This window comes from Triturus cristatus, chromosome 1_2 (assembly GCF_964204655.1).
Source record: "Triturus cristatus chromosome 1_2, aTriCri1.1, whole genome shotgun sequence".
In the NCBI taxonomy this organism is placed as follows: domain Eukaryota; kingdom Metazoa; phylum Chordata; class Amphibia; order Caudata; family Salamandridae; genus Triturus; species Triturus cristatus.
This window is the reverse complement of record NC_140580.1, coordinates 996,735,058-996,757,112: the sequence shown is the minus strand read 5'-3', so window position 1 is coordinate 996,757,112 and position 22,055 is coordinate 996,735,058. Positions and strand designations below refer to the sequence as shown.

The following is a 22,055-nucleotide window of genomic DNA, read 5'->3' as shown; positions in this document are numbered from 1 at the left end:
TTTGGCCTAATTTTGACCGTAGTGCAGTCCTCCGCCCCATAGAGGACACTGCAGAATGGCGAGACACACTGGTTACACGGCGTGCGTCTCTAGCGTTGGAATTCAGAGGTGCGCATCAGAGACTAAAATTTACCAAGCCAGTTTCCCCAGCTGCTCAGCTGGGCCGGCTTTAGGGCAGTGCGACAGGTGCGGCCGCACTGGGCGCTGACCTTGGTAGGGGGGCACAGACTGGAAGGAGGTAGAGATATGGGGCACTTTTGCCTGGTGGTAGTGAGAGAATCCGAGCAGGCGGTCGAAGGGTGTGGGCGGTGCCAAAAATGATTGTTGCACTGGGCGCCAACAGCGCTAAAGCCGGTCCTGCTGCTCAGGGAGACGCCCAGCGATTGACTGGGTCTGTATTTACCATATCTGTACCTATGACGCCCATTTGGGTCTGTATTCATGCTGTGCACAGTGAACGTGCTGAGTAGTCTGTTATACTATCAAGGCCTGTGTGGGGACACAGTTCCCGAGCAACTCATAAGCCCTGCAAAGTCATATCAGGGTGTTTTGTTTCCCCGGGGCTTGTGCCCTCGAAATTGTGTACCTCTGGCTCAACCATACTCTCCTGTTCCTCCTCCCAGCTCTAATTTGTACACACTTGTGTGATCAGTTCCAGAGCCTTGATATATGTAATCAAGACCACAGGCTTGGGGTCGAAACGCAACATCCTGGCATGTTTATGTGAATAAATATCATATATATATATATATGTATATATATATATATATCTCCTACTGGCAGTCGTCAGTAGGTAGTTATAGTTAGGACCAAGTTTCCATAGGAAGAGCATTTTTTTGTTTTGCTTATAACTTTGGCGTCGTTTGATGAATCTTCATAAAATTTTCCAAACTAATTCTTTGTTCATTATCAGCTCCTATGTGGGAAGTTTGGGGGCGATTCGTCAAGGGGGGGCCGAGAAAAAAGGGGGGTCCCAAAACTTGTTTTCTCCATGTTAATTTCCATTGGAAACTTTAGACAAGGCTACAGGTCGAACGGGTGAACGGAATTGACCCATATTTGTCAGGGAGAAGGGCCTTGGTCCGGAAAGCATGCTTTTGTTTATTTGGTGTAAATCCGTTCAGTAGTTTTTGAGAAATAACAAAATTTACAGATATCGATATTTGGGAATTCTGCCATCTGATTGGCTGAGGCGTTACAAGCACGAGCTTGCTGCTTATTGGTTGTGAGCGCTGCAAGCGGTTGAAACTAGGAAGTGTTGGCCGCCATTTTGTGATTCCGTTGAAGCAAGTAAGGGGAAAAGGCGAAAAGAGTAGGAAAGAGGAGGGTAGGAGCGCTGTGAGGTCTGTGGGGTGGTTAGGGGGTGCTATACAGGGAGTGTGATGTATTCACCCCTACCGGTGTGAAAGTGCTGTTTTGCCCAGAGTGAGATGGTGCTGAGGTGAGGTGCCGGTACACTCTGGGATGAAACTGTGAGCTGATTGCTGTAAACCAATGTGCTCTGGGCGCTGTGGGATACTGGCAGCTGTAGCATAGCTGTGCAAGTGGTGTTAGTATGGGTTTAGAGTATAGCGGTGTGAGCTCTGTGGGGTGGTTAGGGTGTGCTATACAGGGAGTGTGAAGTGAAGTATTCACCCCTAACGGTGTGAAAGTGCTGTTTTGACCAGAGTGAGATGGTGGGGAGGTGAGGTGCCAGTACACTCAGGGATGAAACCGTGAGCTGATTGCTGTAAACTGATGTGCTCCTGGCGCTGCAGCATACTGGCCACTGTAGCATAGCTGTGCAAGTGGTGTTAATATGGGTTTAGACTATAGCGGGAGTGGGACGCAAACTACTCACCCCTACCGGTCTGAAGACTCGAATGGAGTGTTTTAGCAAGCATGAATAAAGAAATAATTGTGAATATAATGCAGGATGTTGCAATGCCACAGAAGACAAATGGTGAAATCAGGTGTGTTTTTAAGAAAGTGGCTGTGTGCGATAAAGCGATGGAGTCTGCAAGTTATATTAAAAGTGTCTTTATGTAAGTGCCATAAATGGAACCACTGGTGCAAGAGCTAAGTCATCCAGCTGAGGCAAACTCCAACTGCTTCTGTTGTATTCAAAGCTAAGCTTCTGCATCAGTCAATTCCACATTCCACATTACATGTTACAGTTCCATGTGACATAAACAATACCGATTACACATGAATGACTGTAAATTGTAGAATGAAAATAAAGGTAGGATACGATTACCACACTGTGCCAACCAGTTCCTAAACAATGCCGTGTTTTTTGATCTTCATCGCCAATTCGTGAGCAGAGGCTGAGGATGAGCTAATTTGTGTGAAAGGGCTTTGTGGATAAGAGGCAGGCAGAGGGACGTGTGTACAAAGAATAGATATGGTTTCAAAATGGATGTCTGGTTTAGGCTAATTTAGCAAGTAAATAGCGTATTTGCATAGGCCATACATCATCCATCCCTGGTTACTGTGGAGAGGTAAGGGCCAATAATGAAAACAGAGTTCAAATGCCTTAGAATACTTAGTAAGTTATTATCTGAAAATAGTTCAATTGAAGTGTATTAAAAATTTTAATAGGAAAAAGTCAAAAAAAGTTAGAAAAAATCAATTTAAGAATAAAGTGAATTTCTTACAAGTCTTGGAGATTGCAGTCCGGAAGTTCTTCAGTGGCTTGAGATGCATAATGTTCCAAGAGGCGATTGTTGCCATCGTGTGAGAAAAGCGAAGCGATCCAATTCATATCCTCGAAGGGACAGTCATTTTCATCGAATGTTGGAGCGGCAATTTTAATTGGCAGGCAATCTGCAATGTTGTCAAAGGTCACACGTTGCAGGAGATCTTTTGCGGCTGCGCAGAAATCCCATTCCGCCAGGATACCTTTTTGCGTTGCATCCACCATTGCTCCACTGCCCGAATAATCAAGTTCATGGTTTTCAAGATACTCCATTACCTGCTGGATATCGGGAGCGTTTGCTAGGATGTTGGCAAGGCATAGATCCATTCGCCAGTCAATTGGGCAAGTTTTGCAATAAAAAAATGGTTGCACGCAGATTGTATATGTGTAAATAAATGTCATGTTGTAGCTGGCTCCGATAATAGAGGCAAGCAGCCGAAAAGTTGTTCCATTTTTTCACGGTATTGATGTAGCTTCACGTAGAGGCGTATTCTGTCAGACAATCTTGTTTCCACAGGGAGCGTAGCCATCTTTAACAAGCTAAAATAGTAGTAGGATGGCCACAAACAGAGCGAGAATTATGGGCACTGTTGCTGTTATTCCAGAGATGATCGAATGAATGAAGACTAAAAACAGTTTGAAAGCCTGTGAGAAGGCCGGAGGAGACCATGTTAAAGTGTGCCTGACCTTAAATGTCAGATGTGTTGAAAATTGTGTAACAATTCACAAAGTGTAATGGGAGGTTCGTATTTAAAAGGGAGTGTATTTTACTTGAAGTTCGTGCTATCTGCAGTCGATAAATTACTTTTGGAGAAGTGAGGGACACTGTTTTAAACAAAAGCACTTTCAGCTTGCTCCGTTTAATAACATCTGTTTTCAAAGTAGGTATTGAAGGCCAAGTTGAACTTTGGAAGTTACTTTGTGTGGGTGGGAATAGAGATTGCCAGAGGAAGTTATCCGGTTTGAAACAGTAAGGACATACGGTATGCCAGCTCACATTGCATAGCAGTCCGTGTTATTAAGAAGCAGATAACTGCCGTTGATAGAAAGCTGTGTGAATGTTGGTCTGATTGTGAGAGTTGGCGTGGTTTTAAGAAAGCACGCACGATTGGGGGCTGTAAGCTTAGAAGCGTCGTGCAGTTGGACATTCGTGCATAGTAATGAATCATTGCCATTGTGGTCCCACTTTTCACCTGTGAGAAAATCTTCGGTATCCTCTTTAAGACAGCGATATGTAAATGGGAGAAACCACTGCTCGTGAATAAACGCGCTACCTTATATAATCACATACAACATGTAAACCTAGCAGACACAACAACACTACGTACTGTGGGAACCGTGGCTAGCCATGTACAGAAACCAAACATAGCACCTCTGCCACACAATGCAGAATGCGGGGAGAGATGGGAGCAAAGGATGTGCGAAGGTGGCAAGTGATTTGCGATTTATAAAAGTATACAATGCAAAGTGTTGAGGGGATGTGCCGGACAGACTTGAGTATGCAGAGCACAGACATTTACTTGTCAACATACACTGATGGTCTATTGAGTGAAGTCGACAGTGGACGCAACCATGATGGTAAAGTTAGTAGGGAAGATTACGAAAACATAGCGTGTTCTTTCCCCCCCCCCCCCCCCCCCCCAAATCTTTAGCGTAGTTGGCTTGCTCGGCGTATGCAAGACTAGCGTAGGGGTATGAATAAAAGGCACGTTTCTCTGGGTGTGGTTCTCTTCCGGAATGGCAAACATGTCTGTCAGGTCTGCGCAGCTTACACCGCCACGAGGCTGACGCCGTGAGCAAAGGTGGCTGCGGGAATAATGCTCTCAGCCTGCTGCTACCCAGAAGCTGTCATGGCTGCTGTGACACACATATGCCTCACAGTTCACCTTTCGACACCGTTGTATGTGAAAGAGGGCTCACCACGTGCCGGCGGAAGCTTTTGGGCCGAGGTCTGCGAGCTGGGAAGGCTCCTGAGATCAACGCTGGCTACCGCGACACAGGCAAACAGCACCCAGCCTGAGGCCCAGCACAGTGAAGTGCTCTGTATACTACTAACACAGTAGTCGAAGAGGTACCAACAGTGGAACGGTGTCTTGATCCCACAATGGATGATGTTAGAATAACATCTGAGAGTGGAGATGATGGTACTCCCTTCGACCAGGTGCAAGCAACTCTAGGTCCCAACAGTGGAGCGGTGTCTTGATCCCACAATTGACGATGTCCGATATTACCTGCTGCTTGTGAATTTTCACAGAAGTCCCTGCGTTGACGTGCATCAGACTCTGTGCTTCCGTAATTGCTGCACATGATTATTGGGGTTGAGTGACTGCAGTCGGTGGAGTACACCGCGGTACAGCAGGTCCGAACAGTGGTACAGGGTCTTGATCCCAAAATGGACGATGTACGATATTACGTACTGCTTGGTTTTCCCAGAACTCCCTCCGTTGAGGTACATCAGGCTCTCTGCTTCCATAGCTAACTGCTGCACATGATTATTGGGATTGGTTGACTGCAGTCGGTGGAGTACACCGTGGTACAGCAGGTCGGAACAGTGAAACGTGGTCTTGATTTGGTTATTGAGGATGTCAGAAGTTGAAGTTTGTGATGATTTCTGTGTACCCACTCCGATCAGGTGCAACCATCTGCGTGCTTCCGAATCCAACGGCACGTGGCTGTGAGGCGTTAATGACAACTGAAAAAGCTGAACTAACTATAACAGGGGAATTTCTAGGGTTTTGTACGAGGGAAATGTCCAGCTAACTATAACGCCCCTGAAACCTTTGGTTTTTTCAGTGAATTTCTAATGTTTTTTAAATGCCAATTCCTAACTATAACGCCCCTGAAACCTATGGTTTTTTCATTGAATTTCAAAGGTTTTTTAAATGCTAATTCCTATCTATAACTTATCTCTGAAGATATCATGAAAAGCATTCTTTTTTAAAAGTAGGGTGCACATTAGTTTTGTGGAAAAGCATCTTTGTGATTGGTTAAGAAAAAGCAGTTTCAACGTGGAGTACATATCAAAGGATAAAATTTGCTCAGATCAACCACACCTGCTACTTGCATTTGAAGGGCACTGTTCGAACTTAAAACAATCGTCAAGTTTTAACCTGCACGTGTCGTTAAATATTCAAGAAAATGTTACAAAAAAATATCGTTAAGTTTTAAAAAATTGATGAACTTTTAACCTGCACGTGTTGTAGAATGTTCTAGAAAGTGTGTTGATAGAATACGTTGCACTTCTGACTTCTATGTGTTGTTCAATATAAAAAACGGTTCATATGGAAAATTAAAAAGAAACCAATAGAGAAGTTTTGAAACCTAAAAGAATCAAGGAACTATTCTAATTTATTCTTTACATGTATTTATGTGTGCAGCAACAAAATTCTAGACACAACAGCACTAGAAAGAGGAAGAAGCAGGGAGTGGGGGGAGGGGGGGGGAGATGGGCAGAATGGCACACATGCACAATTAAGTACAACACACATATAGACTAACAATGGCCAAAATGAAACACACCAACAAGCAGCACAAGTCACACAACCCGCCAACATCACACCACTGAACGAGCATAGAAGTGAAAACCACGCTGCATTCATACAGGATGTGTACAAAGGCCAGTCGTTGGTGTTGTGGGATGTCTGCGACCGTGTTCATCATGGATGAGATGCCCAGCATGTGGCACATGGTCGAGTTCAGTGTGTGTTATGTTGCCAAACGGCTGCACCTCCCTCCCACGAGCCCCCACACTTTTGTACGGTGCGCTGTTGTATCTCGTGCACTTGTACAGCACACCATTGTAATGCCTATTTGCGCATGTCCTGCTACATTCCAACTACAACATCACAGTGCCGTTTGGAGGTGGTGCATGCCAGTTTACAACATCAACTGCTGCGGCTCTTGTAGCAGGCCACACCAGAACACAGAGACACACTTACTGCACTTCCTGTACACGGACATGTCCGAGACACCCCGTTCCTCTTGCCGGATAGGCACACCCCTGCACTGACCTGTGAACCCCAGACCAGCACACGCCAGTTGTGCATGCAGGAGGATGCGTGTGTAGCTACACATCCAGGCTCACTGCCAACGCTGAGGTGACAGCACACTGTGATGTTGCAGGGCTCGTGCCTATCATGCTAAGACAATTACCACAGGGACACACTTACTAAGATGTGGGTTTGGGGGGCATTGGCGGTCCTGGAGTTGTTGAGATGAGTCTTCTGGCTCTCATGGGTATCCCTGTATCATGCTCATTGACTCTATGGTATCTGTGGGTGTTCTGGTGTGGCTCTTGGCTGTGTTCCCTTTCATGGTGCAGGTGGTTGTCCTGCTTAACACCAGCAGAAAGCAGGTGTAAAATCCCTGGTGCTAACGTGTCTTATCTCCGGAATTTGTTTCGCATTGCAATTGGTGTGAAAGTTGTGATGTGATTTTTTTCGTGTGCAGAACAATATACGAACTGAGCAGTGTATCTCATCAAGATCCAGCACCTGACGCACTATTCCCAATCAATATAAATACAATGAGATTTCTTAATAGATTTTGTGTGTACACTGTAAGTGCAGCCAATGCCTCAGTGCAATTCAATACAGGATTTTAGTATTTAGAATAAATCGGAAAGGTGCACCTCGTGTCTTTGTGCACGGGAACGGCTACTCTCCATTTCATTATCAGCACTTTAACGGAAGTAAAGTTGAGATAAATCTAACACGCTATTCAGAAGTTGGTGCAAACTGCAGATATCACCAGTATTCCAGCGATAAGTCCCCCAAAATTTAACAAACATGGTGGACTCCATCAAATAACAGTAATAAGAACAAGAAAGAGTCACACAGCAGTTAAGAAACGTTATTAATTTTTTTCCAAACTTTTGTTTATAATAATAAATATATAAACGAAAAACAATTTTCATACTTTATTTTTTTACTAACATATATATGAACAATAAACTAATAAACAAAATGTAACAACAATAATAAAAAACAACAAGGCGGAACACTACTGTGGGGACAATGGATGTCGACGACAGACCTGGAAAATAAGAAAGATTGTTAAAAAAAAAAACATGGTATTCTCAACAAAATACCACAAGAAACAAATCACAGATATATAAAATGCATACAGCTAACAAAATTTTATAAGTTTAACTTACAAAAACTGTAAATGTTGCCGCTTTAAAATATTTACCGAATCTGAAGAAAATGTTTTGCAGAAGGCACCACACAAACAACGTTTTTCTTCAGTGGTGAGGAAATGTTTTACTTTTTCCAAGGAGCAAACAAAGACCAATGCCACCTTCGTCACTCGCAAGATTTGCCAAAGAGTTCTGTTACGAGGAGATCCTAACAAAAAATACTCGTGCGGCACAGCAAGTATGATGAAACACCCAAGGACCCTTCATCCAAACAATCTTGCACGAGAAGAGTGGAAACAGATGAGAAACACTCCTGTATTCCATTACTGTACAAACACATTTTATATAAAAAACTAACTATGAAACTATAGCCCTGAACCACAAGTGTGACGATCATTAAAACACTACATGCATAGTGCATACTACTTTGAAGCAGTTCATGCCCTAAAGCCTACCTCACTAAAAGACTACATGCTAACTGACTAAATGATTACAGTAGCATAAGGAGACACACTTGGTGACTCACAGGGTGTTTGCTAGAAGAGTATGAATACTAACTAGGGAATAGAAGGTGTGAAACACAACTGTGTAGGTGATTAGAGGACTGCATCCATACTGCATAGGCATTTAAAGCAGTCCATGTGCTAAGGCCTGGCTCACTGCATGACTACTTGGGTACTGACTGAATGATTATCGTACAGCAAGGAGAGTTCCTAGGTGAATTTATAAGTGCTAGGCTTTTCGCACAGGGAATAGATTAGTACTTGGTACTGAATGGGTCACTAGAGGAGTGCAAAGGCAGTAACAAGTGCTGGACTGTATGGATACTGATTAGGAAATTGAAAGTGTGAAAGACAAGTGTCTAGGTGGTTAGAAGACTGCATGCATAGGGCATAGGGGTTTGAAGCAGTCCATGTGCTAAGGCCTGGCTCAGTGTATGACTACTTAGGCACTGACTGAATGATTAGAGTACTGCAAAGATAGTATCTTGGTGAATTTATAAGTGTTTGGGTTTTAGCACAGTGAATGGATTAGTACATGGTGCTGAATGGGTCACTAGAGGACTGCAAAGAGAGTCACAGGGTATTTCCTGGAAGTGTATGGATACTGACTAGGGAATTGAAGGTGTGAAAGACAATTGATTAGGTGGTTTGTATGCCGCATACATAGAGGATAAGGGTTTGAAGCAGTCCATATACTAAGGCCTGGGTCACTGGATGAGTACTTGGGTACTGACTGAATGATTAGAGTACTGCAAGGAGAGTGCCTGGGTGAATTTATTAGGGTTTGGCGCTGTGAATGGATTAGTACATGATGCTGAATGGGTCACTAGAGGAGTTCAACGGCAGTGACAGGGTGTTTGCTGGAAGTGAACGGATACTGACTGGGGAATTGAAGGTGTGAAAGACAAGTGTGTAGGTGGTTAGAGTACTGCATGCATGGTGGATATGGGTTTGACGTAGTCCAGGTGCTAAGAACTGGCTCAGTGCATGAATACTTAGGCAGTGACTGAATCATTAGAGTACTGGAAAGAGAGTGTCTAGGTGAATTTATAAGTGTTTGAGTTTTGGCACAGTCAATGGATTAGTACATGCTGTTGAATGGGTCTCTAGAGGACTGCAAAGGAAGTGACAGGATGTTTCCTGGAAGTGTATGGATACTGACTAGGGAATTGAAGGTGTAAAAGAAGACCAGTGTATAGTATGTCAGAACACTTTTATTTGAAGCAATCTATTTGGTACTTAGAAACTGACTAAATAATCAGACTACTTCTAGGACAGTGCTTAGGTAAAACTTTTAAATTTTCAGTTCTGCCACAGTGAACAGAATAGTACATGGTACTGCACCTTAGTGTCAAACCCTGACTCATTTTATCAATGCATAAGCAAAGACTAGCTTCTAATGCTACTAAAACTTGACAACATGAGAGGTTTTAAATTAGTTATCTGTCAGCAAATACACGATGTTACCAAATCCTTCTCTCACAGTGGTTCTCAAATGCACACAGACTCAGTGTGATTCTAGACAAGCACCACTATCCCTATGAGCTTACCAAAACTCATTCACTACAGTGCAAGTGGTAAGGGAACTGCACACAATCTACATATTTCACAACTGCACTTTAGTGTCAATGCCTGACCCATTTAATCAACGCATAAGCAATGACTGGCTTCTAATGCTACTAAAACTTGACAACATGACAAGTTTTAAAACAGTTTTCTGTCAGCAAATACACAATGTTACCAAACGCTTCTTTCACAGTGGTTCCCAAATGCACAAAGACTCACAGTGTGATTCTAGACAAGCACCAGTATCCCTAGGAGTTTACCAAAACTCATTCACTACACTGGAAGTGATAAGGGAACTGCACACAATCTGCATATTTCACGACTGCTCTTTAGTGTCAATGCCTGACTCATTTAATCAACACATAAGCAAAGACTGGCTTCTAATGCTACTAAAACTTGACAACATGACAGGTTTTAAAACCGTTTTCTCTCCGCAAATACAACGATGTTACCAAATGCTTCTCTCACAATCCTTACCCAAATGCACACAGACTCAGTGTGATTTTAGACAAGCAACACTATCCTAGGAGTTTACCAAAACTCATTCACTAGTCTGGAAGAGTTAATGGTACTGCACACAATCTACATATTTAATTACAGCACATCAGTGTCAAAGCATGACTCATTTAATCAACATATAAGCAAAGACTGGATTCTACTGCTACTAAAACTTCACAACATGACAGATTTTAAAACAGTTATCTGTCAGCAAATACATGATGTTACCAAATGATTCTCTCACACTGATCCCAAATACACACTAACTCACAGTGTGATTCTAGACAAGCACCACTATCCTAATGCGCTTACCAAAACTCATTCACTACAGTGCAAGTGGTAAGGGAACTGCACACAATCTACATATTTCACGACTGCAATTTACGGTCAATGCCTCACTCATTTAATGAAAGCATAAGCCATAACTGTCTTCTAATGCTACTAAAACTTGACAACCTGACTCTTTTTAAAACACTTATCTGTCAGCAAATACACGATATTACCAAATGCTTCTCTCACAGTGGTTCCCAAATGCACACAGACTCACTGTGTGATTCTAGACAAACAACACTATCCCTTGCACTATATCAAAACTAATTTCTTCATCTAGAAGTAGTACTACATTTTAGTATAGAAACATAACATAACTCATTTCACAAATTCATAAACAATGACTGGTTTCTAATTCTACCAAAATATAAAAACTGCAGTTCTCTCTACAAACACATGAAAAACACAAATACCAATCACAGAATGGTTTCTACATGCACACACATTGTAGAGAAAAAAAGTACTCCCTACACTTTGGCAGGAAAAATACATTAGTCTGATTAAAATCAAAATAGTCCACATACATCCCCTCACAATTAAATAACTCATCTTTCAAGTTCTTTTGTAGATTAAGGAGTATATCAATCACTCACCATATTTTCTTTTACAGAATCTCTGCACCTCTCAGCAAAAACAAAGAATGGAAAAGTTTCCCTTTCATTTTCCACACATATACATGTAAACATCAAATCACAATCCTTCGCACATAAACTCAAAAGCAAACACACATTTCTATTGGTTAAACATTTCAACCCTTTCCAACTGAAATACATTTCAACCCTTCCCCCAATCTGCCTTCTGCCTGTTACCATAGAAACAGTTCATGGAACACTGCACTGAGCTCACAGGTCACAAGTTCAGCACACAATGTTCCTACACAAGACAGGAAGTGTGCTTGAATTTTCAACATATCAGCTTATCATATATAATGTTCCTTACAATCTGTTTTTGTTAACCAATAAGAATCATACCTTAAACAGAAATATACACCATACCTTTCAGTGTAGAAAGTAGTCATACAACCAATGATTTTTTGTTGTTTTTCAAAAAACGTTGCCGTGGGTCCGCGCACCCACGGCGAGAGAGTCCGTGCATCCAACGCGATAGGATGCGCGCACCATGCCCGCATTTCGACGCTTTTTTTTTTTTAAAGGGGGGCCACAGGGGTCCTTCTGGGAGCCCCTAAGCAGATCTAGAGGGTCAGAGTATTTCCACTCTGCCCCCTTTATATCTTTTACACACTTATTCCCCTTCCATCTTCAGCCTCGCTTCTACCGAGGCAGAAAATGGCCGCCAACAGTTCCTGGTTTCGAATGTAGAGAGACGCTCGACAGCCAATTAGCATTCAGCGCGCGATCGTGAGGGTGCGCGCTCCGTTCGGGAAGGGTGCGCTTACGGTGCGGGTGCGGTCCGCGGATCCTCCGCGGCCATAGATATCACCAACTTTTTTACCCTAATTTTCTCAGGAACTACTGAACAGATTCACACCAAATATGCAAAAGGCACGAGTCCAAACTGAGGACTACCTCTTTGCCAAATTTGGTGTCATTCCATTCAGCGGTTCGGGCTCTAGCTGCGACAACATATCCTATGGGAAATTGCATGGGGAAAACGCATTTTGGGACCCCCCGTTTTTTCTCAGCCCCCGCTTCACGGATCACCGCAAAACTTTCAGGGTAGGAGCGGAGCGGAGCTGGCCAAAAGTATTTCGTGAAGATTCGTCAATCGGCGCCAAAGATGTTCCCAATAGAATGTTGCGGATTTCCTATGGAAAATAGGTCCTAACTATAACTATCTACTGGCGACCTCCAGTAGATAATATATATAATGGGGTGAGGAATTTTATGAGGCAGTTGATACCTCATATACCGGGCAGTTAATGAACTTATGGAACAGCGCCTCTCTGATAAAATTGTGCAGGAGTGTGCGAAAATTGCCCAGTCCACTGCCCCTGCCCCAGGCAAAGCCTCCATAGAACACTGCAGTCAAGGTTCTCCACCCCCAAAGTGGGAGGAAGGGGGTTGATATTGACGCGTTTGCACCACTTAAACAAGCTTTCTTGGACAAAACTTCCTCCCAGTAGAGTCTGGAGGGGCATTTGGAGCTCTATACTGAACCTCCCCGCACTGATAACCCACAACAAAATGGTGATTCCCTCGAGTATTCAGATGACGAGGTGGGCTCCTCCAGATCTTGGCGCTCAGGTTTGGCCCTTGTTCTCTTGACAGAAGGGAATTCAGATAAGGTAGACCCGGATGACACCATCCACGGCAGGTCAGCCCAGTGGGTTCCAGACGACAAGATGGCGAACTATGTGGCGGTGCTGCTTAGGGAGTCCATAGAGAAAGATACCAGCAATTGCCTCCGAGCAGAATGTCCCCATCCCACCTTGGTCCTCCAGGGGAAAAGGCTCCGAGCATGGTCAATATCAGGCTATCCTGCTCCTCAACAATTGTTACCCAACACAGGGGCAACGCTTTTGCATCCGTGGAAGCTTCAAAGGATAAGTGAGCGGCTGTGCTGGAAATGGTAAATGTTCTTCTGTCTGCTCAGATAAAGGTGGGACGACGGCTGGCATTATTCCTTCCAGCTTAGGCCTCTATTACGTCCAATGCATGGCTCTACAGATGGTGCAAGGGTTCCAAATTTGATGCGGGGAACCGTAAAATTCAGTCACCCTCTGCCCATTGGTTTCTCTGTCCACTACGCAGTGCTAATAGACGAAGATGTTCTGGCCCTCCTATAGAAAGGAGCCATGTGTCAGTGGGTGGTACAACCAAAGGGGTTCCTCAGCAACCTTTTTCTAGTCAACAAGGCTGATTGGGGCCGCAGACCTGTGATCAACCTCGGAGACTTCAACAGGTGGCTGGTACACCATCCCTTCAGAATAGAAGGCATTCATCTCCTCAAGGACGTGCTGCTTCCATCAGATTGGATGGTGCGCGGGTGCGCGGGACCTGAAGGATGCATACCTCTTGGTTCCAGATGAGGAAGTTGGTCTCCTCGAGAACAAAAATTGCATATCACTTGTCTAGAGCTCCTGGCAGGGTTCTTCGCGGTTCCGTGTTGGACAAAAGATTGTATTCAGTCCTTGGGGTTATTGAAGATGGACAGTCTCAGCAGTGAGATATATATCAACCATTTAGGGGACACCAGATCGCAAGCACTGGCAAACATGGCATAGGTATTCTGGAATTTCTGCCTGGAGAATCCGTTCTTGGTCACGGTGGAGTATCTCCCAGGCCAGGATAATCAGGTAGCGGATTGGCACTCCCGGTATCTGCAAGACTTTAGTATTTGGAAGCTGGACCCTCTGGTCTTCCAAGGGTTGGCTGACAGGAGGGGCCTGTTTTTGATCGACTTGTTTGCCTCACGCCTCAATCACCAGTTGCCATGCTTCTTCAGCTGGAGACTGAACCTTCTAGAGGAGGAGACCGACATTATCCTCAAAGACTGGAGTCAGGAGAAGGGTAATGCATTTCCACCCTTCTTTATGATCACCCAGGCATCAGCTCAAGTCCGCAGGCAGAAGACAGAGGTGGTCTTGATGACCCCATATGGAAGTCTCAAGTGTGGTATCTAGTTCGTCTGGAACTTTCTTGGGCTTCTCCAGTCCAGCTCTCCCACTTTCCTCTTCTGCGGAATCCGGATTGCGCACTGCATGGGTTGGTGGCAGAAGGCCGTTACGTCTCATGGCGTTGCCGATTACAGGCAACGCTGGAAGCTCCCAGGGCTTAAGATCCACGCGGATTTCCTCCTATCCAGCGCCTGGGCAGACAGTACAACTAAACTCTACTGATCGTCTTGGTCTTGGTGTCTGCAGGGGGGTGTGGATCCCATGTGATCTGATGTCCAAGTCTTCAATTTCCTTTCAAGAGTAGCTGAGGATGGATTGGCATGTCATTCAATTCACGCCTGTCGTTCAGCAATCACAGCAGGACATGCTCCTTTAGATAGGGTCCTGTTAGGTGAGCACACTTTTGTTTGCCAATTTGCTCTGGGGGATTTGTCCGTCTTTCTCTCCCCCTGCACTGCACCATACAGCACTTTGGAATGTTAATTTGATATTCAACCTTTTCTTATTATGGCAACCAAATCTGTTTCTGTCCCGGATAGAGATTTCAGCTAAATTGGCAGTGTTGCTATCCCTCATTTCATACAGGAGGGCTTCATATGCACAAGCCTTATATATAACGGCCAGGGTGTCTTCTCCTGATGGGGTGGTATTCACAGTAAGTAGATGCACCAAGTGTAGCACCCTCATGATTTTTTAATCCGCTTTTACAGAATCTCCCAAATTATGTGTGGTTAAAAGCCTAAAGGCATACGAGGAGATGACCGACGAAGTTCGCCCTCTGCGCGAGCGGCAACTTCTCATTGCACTGAAACCGTACAGAGGGCTATCCTCGCCTACAATAGCTTGTTGGGTTCGAGGGGTGATGCACAAAGCTGGAATTGACACTAAAGTCTTTGGCGCACATTCAGCAAGAGGAGCATTGGCCTCAAAAGCGGTTTGTCTGGGAGTATGCTGGGAAGATCTCATGCGTGCAACAGACCAGTCTTTCAAATCTACTACTTTTAAAATATTCTATTTTAAATAATGGTGGCAGTAGCCCAATTGGTGGTCAGTAAGCTTTGAAATAGCATAATGCTCGCCTCAGGTCCTGATATAGAATGAAAATTTGTGTAGCTTAAGTAATGGAAAGTTTCAGTTCTATTAAAGACACGGAGGCAAGGATTATCCCACCCGGCGGTCAAGTCAGATGCAAATCCCCCCCATACTGTACTGGAGTAAGTATTCTGTTTTTAATTTAAAGATTATCACTGTTAATACTATGTGACGAAGTTTAGATTGATATTACTGTATTGGTTTCCTTGCTGGAATCTTTGTATGACTGGTTATTGCATTTGTGTTGGCATGGTCACTAACGCGATAAGTCTTTGCAGGAATTGATGGGTCTAAATGGGACGTTTAAAGAGAACTGAGGGCGTGATTCGCGCCAATAAAGAAGGAGATCAGGCAGTGACAGGACTTTGTTGGGACCTGGTTGTGGACAGTGAAGGACTGTCGAACTCTTGTTTTTTTTTTTTTCCTAGTGTTCATGGGAGAAGTAGTTTTTGTACTGTTTAATGGTTACTGTGTTATAATGTGATTAATGTGAAGAAGGAAAAGCCTATTCCTCACCTCCGTGACCTTAAAAGAATTGAAACTTACCTTCATTAAAGCTAGCCAGATTTTCATTGTGTATACAGCTATGTCCATCTGTACCTTAGTGACAGGTCTGTGTGTGCAGTTCCCTGGAGGTGTTATTGTTTATGTATCCTGATCTTGCACAACTGTATAATTCATTGCTAAAAAATGCACGAAAGACTTCCACCTAAAATATTCTGGCCATATCAGACCTGCCAATAGTTTGCAATGTGTCTATGATACATCATTTTTAGAAATTTAAATTTCACATATAAAGTATAGTTTAACTTTTCTTGTGGTGGGATGCTGCCACAGTAGAGGGATTTTCTCTTTGTTCCTGAGAATACCTTGAAGGCTTGCGCCCATTCAGTGCCCGGTCCTTCAAACAAGCCCAACCCTTTCAGACTCAGTTAAAGCGATGTCACAAGGTTCCTCACCTAGACCTCCTCTCACTCTTTTTTCGACCTTCCGCACTCTCTTGCATTTATTTTCTCTCTCCCTTCCTCACTTTTAATTTCTTCTCTGCCTCTTGAGCTTCTCACTTGTGCTCCTCTCCTGATTATCTTGTATACTTTATTTTGATCAACCAAGGATCATAAAAGTATAGGTACAAAAAGCATATTAAAACCATCCAATCAATATTCATGAGTGTTGTACAGATCGTAATGTTTCAGGGTACAGACATTGTACATTGTAATCCATGATATTCCGCGCTAACACATCATACAAGTTCCCCTGTTCATCATGACCCATTTTACAAGATCTGCATAGCTTGGCAGTGGCTGGTCTATAAATGCACATAAGACCACCATGGCAATGTACCCAAAGCCTGGTACTGGAACCCAAAAGAGGGTGCAAAGTAGCAATGTGCTGCTAGGCATAAATGCAAATTTCCCATCCGAGCACTTCGTCCGGCATTTGGCATGTTACCACGCATAATTAAAACACAGATAATAACAATTTCAAGGTTAAGATTGATATATAACGGAACAGTCAAACACATAACGAGTACATTTGACACGTTGCCACTTAATATAGTTAAAACACAGTTAAAAAGATTTAAAATATAAAATCACCTTTTAAAGGTAGTCACACACACCTAGAAAGTGCAAGGAGCTTAAAGTGCATAGTCCATATACTAGTTGATACAGCAGTGTTGGATATAAAAAGAGAGGGAGCTGGCCCGAGGCCGCCTACATAGCTATCATGGCGGGTTCGGTCCACTTGTTAGCACACACTTCGAATGCCAGATCCAGGCAGCCAGCGGGTATCTAGCCACAGCAAATACCACTATCCTGGAGCTGTCCGTCCATAAAATCCTAAGTACCCCTATATACCTCCTAATGCCCAGATTCCTACACTGGGACAAGATCCATGTTTTCCTCTGAAGGGCATTGACAGGACAAACTGAGTGTGGGGTATAGTCTGAGGGCCCTCTACATGCTGGACACTTGTCCCCCACATATTGTGCATTTGGAGCAGAAAGCTCTAGTAGGGAGAGACAGGTACCTAAATTGTAAGAACAGTTCCCTAGCCAGAGTGAGAGGGTCATTTAATTGATTGTCTTTTCATACACAGGGAGCATTTCGAAGTTGGTAAATTCTGTGGTTAGTGTGTGTCTGCTACTACGGATGGTTCCTACAGCTACGTGCTCTCAGTAAGCCAATTTCAAATCACTTTTGGATATAGAGTTTGATTCCTCTGGCCTTACCCAAAGTTTCCTGCGGCCCCACCTTCCTTAGAATAATTCTAATATGCATGAGCCAAGGGAATTTAGGGACATCCGATGTGGCCAAGAGGTCTCTTAGGGGTTCTCTGTATGCTGCTAGGGCAGGCGAGGTCCAGAGCCTATGCCAATAGAGCAATGGTCTACACTCTGTTTTCTGAGCGTTTTGCCTAAATGCCATATAGATCAACAATGGGGTCAATGGCGAGCTCTTGGGAAGAGCAAAAAGGGACGTGCTCATCTTTGCCAATTCCAACTTTTGCTCAGCTCATTGCTACTTTCTCACTTGCTCACTCTGTTTTGCTTTGGCTCTTCCTTGCCTTCTCATTCTTTTCCTCTTTTCTCACTCATTGTTTGCCACTTTCCCTAACTTTCACACTCTTTCCTTTGCTGATTTTTCTTTGCTTTTCACTTTCTTTTTAACATTTTGTTTCATTTCATGCTCCATCTTTGCCCATTTTGTTTGCTTTTTACACTACGTCTTGGCCACTTTTATTTATCTCATCCCTACCCTCGCTGCTTTTTCTCTGCCTCTTTGGCATCTTGCTCATTGTTTGCTCTTTTCTTTTGCTCTTGCACTCAAGTGCTTCTGCCGCTCTTACTTCTTCTTTGTCTCTTTCCTGCTCTTTGGTTCCCCTTTGCTCCCCTTTCCCCATCAATGGCCTTCTGTGACGCTCTCCCTTCCAGCTTCCCGCCAATTGCTCAAGCCCGCCCTTCGCCCTGAAGCTCCTCCCTTCTACGCGTACCTAATGGCTGCTACTCCACAGCCACACCCCTTGCCTTGAACCCCTGACACACCTCCCTGTGATACTGCAACGTCAAAGGTGCATTCTCCTGCACTGCCTCTTTTAATACCCTACAACACCTTGCACACAACTGTGCACACCCTTTTTCCCACATACCAGCCTCCCACAACACAACCCTTTCCCCCCCCTGTCCGGCCTACTCCTCAACACCTGCTCCCTCACCAAACATGCCACTGAAGTCTTGGACCTGCTTCAAGCCTGCTCACCAGACCTGCTTCTCCGTACAGAAACCTGGTTGACTCCCACGTTTTCCTCCAATATCACCACAGCTATCCACCTCTTCATTAAACATCCATTATAATATCCTAAAAAAAGACAGAATAAACAAGCTCAAAGGACTTCCCTCCTCTTCAAAGATTACATCCAATTTTCCACACCATAGGCAAACCCCAAAATCAGCATGGAACACCTGATCTTCAAACTCTACATCACTGCCACCTACATGCCAAGAGACTCCCCCATCCCCACTAGCCCACAAGCCAACTTCGTACTCCATTTGTAGACTGGATCACTCCTCTGATAATTTACTCCAGTGCCTTTATCCGCCGCTGAAACCTCAACTACCTCCTGAAGGACCGCACCAATCCAAACATGACCAATCTCCTGATGAACCTCAGAACAACCCAGAGAGTGGAACGACCCACCCATGCCATCGGTCCCCATCTTCACTAACTTCAATGAAGTAAAAAAGGAAAAGCCAGCACAGATCACCCGGTAATACTGTGCCCCCATCTGCTTCAACGTACTTACCCCACAACACCACAGAATGCCCTTGTTAAACCTTCATGATGAGACTGGAACAAGATCTCAGAAGAATGTTGATCCTTGGAGCTACAACACCGACAACAACAACTTAATGACCTCCTCATATCCATCTCCAACTTTAACGGCTGAATCACCTTCTGTGCAGACACCCTGGCCCCACCCAAAACCATCAAGGCCACCAGAACCAAACCATGAGCAGACTAGTTTACATAAGAGCTCAGACTCCCGAGACGTCACTGCATGCAGCTGGAACTCTAAGACCAATTCAGGATGACACAGAGAAGAACACCTGCATATCTGCTTTCAGTCACTACAGCCAACAATCATAGCAACTAAATGTTTGGCACTCATTGACTGTATCGAAAACAGCACCAACAATGTCAAGGAAATCTTCGCCATTGTGAGAGTTTACCTCTCCAGCAGCAAGCTCCACGAGTGTTGCCCCCTCACAGGACCTCTGCACCCACCTTTCCTTCCTCTTCAGCAACAAGATTACTAGCATCTAGAACCCCTTTGAGTCCCAACTGGACCCATCCGCCCTCACATCCCTTCTCCCCTTCACACCCTACTCCACCAGACCTCCCAAACTATGTGGCTCGCCATCACTACTAAAGAAACCGCAGCGAACATGTGGTCCATACACTCTGACTCATACGCTCTGACACACCCATGGACCCCTGCCCTCACCACATTTTCGCAAAAAGACTGGACTCTATCTGTGCAGCCCTCACCAAATCCTGAATGACTCGATCAAAACAGACACCTGGAAAAATGCCTTGCTACTCCCTCTCCTAAAACGTTTTTTTAAGAAATCCGCTTACCTGAAGATACTAGCCAACTACTGGTCCATCTCTCTGCTACCCTACCAGGTGAAAGTTGTGGAGAAGATCATGAACACATGACCAGCCGCCCTCCTCAACGATAACTACCTCCTCAACACAACTAAATCTCAGTTCAGGTCCAACCAGAGCACTGAGACTGCCTTCACTGCCTCCATGGATGACATCCGACTGAAAATGGACAGAGGAGACACCACTGTCTTCATCCACTGGACTTATCCTCCATCTTCTACGTCTCCACCCCATCCGTATCCAACTTCTCTATGAAGCCGGCATTCAAGGACCCACCCTCCACTGAATGTGCTCCTTACTAACAGACTGCACCTAACCAGTCAGCCCGACTCCCTTGACCTCAGGCGCCACTAACCTCATCTGCGGAGTTCCACAAGGATCACTGCTCAGGCCCTCTCTGTTCAACTCCTATATGGCTCCACTCGTGAGCGTTATCTGTGCCTACATAGTTATCATATCTGATGCAGATTATACTCCGCTCTTCCTCTCCATCCCTGAAAAAACCCTGATTACCCAGAATAACTTCTCCACCTGCATGACCGATCTTGCCAGATAGATGAAAACCAACTCTATCAAGCTCAAAGCAAAGCAGAAGTAGTAATCATCAGTAAAGGCCCCTCGCTGTGGAATTCCACCTGGTGTCCTGCTGAACTTGGACTGACACCCCACCCAGCTACCCATGCAAAGAATTTTGGAATAGTAGTCAAGAATTAGATGGGCAAGACTGGCCAAGTGAATGCAGTCTCCGCCTCCTGTTTCCACTACTCAAGATCTTCAAGTGGCTTCCTATAATCACACACTTAAGACCTCTTCACCAACAGCTGCTTTACGGCAATGCACTCTATTGGATGCAATGAGCAATGGATCAAAAAACTCCAGACCATACGAAACTCAGCAGCCAGACTCACACTTGGACTACCCCCACGCACACACATCACCCTGTACCTCAAAGACCTCCACTGGCTTACAGTCCAAAAACAAGTACTCTTCAAAACTCCACATACATGCATACAAAGCCATACACAATATTGGCCCCACCTACTTAAACAATTGCATCAACTTCCACAAACCTACTGGACACCTCTGCTCAGCCAGACTCCTACTTTCACACATCCTCTGCATATGCAGGACGAGATCCGGCAGTCGTGCCTTCTCCTTTGTCATGCCCAAAGCCTGGCACTACCTGCCCTTGCACATAAAAGCTAACTCCTCAGTTCTTACATTTTGCAAGAAACTGGTGACCTGGCTCTTCACCTAGGCTCGGACAAGTCTTGATCAATAGAGCTCCCGCTTTTAGCGTTAAGATAAATGAGTAATTAAAACAAACCTGTGGCACATGTAACGACACTTATCACTTTGATTTGATCTGTGGCATAATTTCTTTCCATGCATAAAATGTTTACATGTTATGATATTTATGTCGGTTTTTTCTCTCCCACAGATGAGTACTGGGAAAAGTTCCAGGGTCCAATCTTCTTCTACACTGGAAATGAAGGTGATATCTGGGAATGCGCCAAAAGCTCAGGTTTCATTGCTGAGTTAGCGGCAACAGTGGGTGCCCTTGTTGTTTTTGCTGAGCATGTGAGAATTAATCTTAATTTAGTTTAATTTCTCAAGAACATTTGGCTTTTGCCGCAATAATAGTACAGATTTGTTCGTTGTCAGTTATTAGCAATAATGTCATGGATTTTTTTTTAAAGATAACTACAACTAATTTTGAATAAAACATGTGACTAGAAGCCTACCTATGTTACGTGCTCAGTTATTGCAGTTCGAAGCTAACTGAGTAAAATAGCAGCAATTTGTTTTATGTACTGTTTTTATTTGATTATATTTGCTTTATACGTGATGTATTGCATGTTTTATATTTACGTCTGGTTACAGTCAGTTTTAGTTATTTGTCAAACGTTTTATTAGCAATTATTTAAAAAAAAAAAACACGTACAGTGGTCTTTGTCACATTGGTGTATTACTTTCTTACTTCATGCTATTGGCTGTTTGGTGC

General features: G+C 44.2%; 1 protein-coding gene across 1 annotated transcript in view; it reads left to right on the top strand.

Moving 5' to 3' along the window:
• The window catches only part of DPP7 (dipeptidyl peptidase 7), a 1,979,246-nt gene that overhangs the window by 242,731 nt on the left and 1,714,460 nt on the right, over positions 1-22,055 (top strand). The window contains exon 2 of the mRNA XM_085611261.1: positions 21,492-21,631. Within this exon, the coding sequence (XP_085467387.1) occupies positions 21,492-21,631 (140 nt within the window). The remainder of the gene's footprint in view (positions 1-21,491; positions 21,632-22,055) is intronic.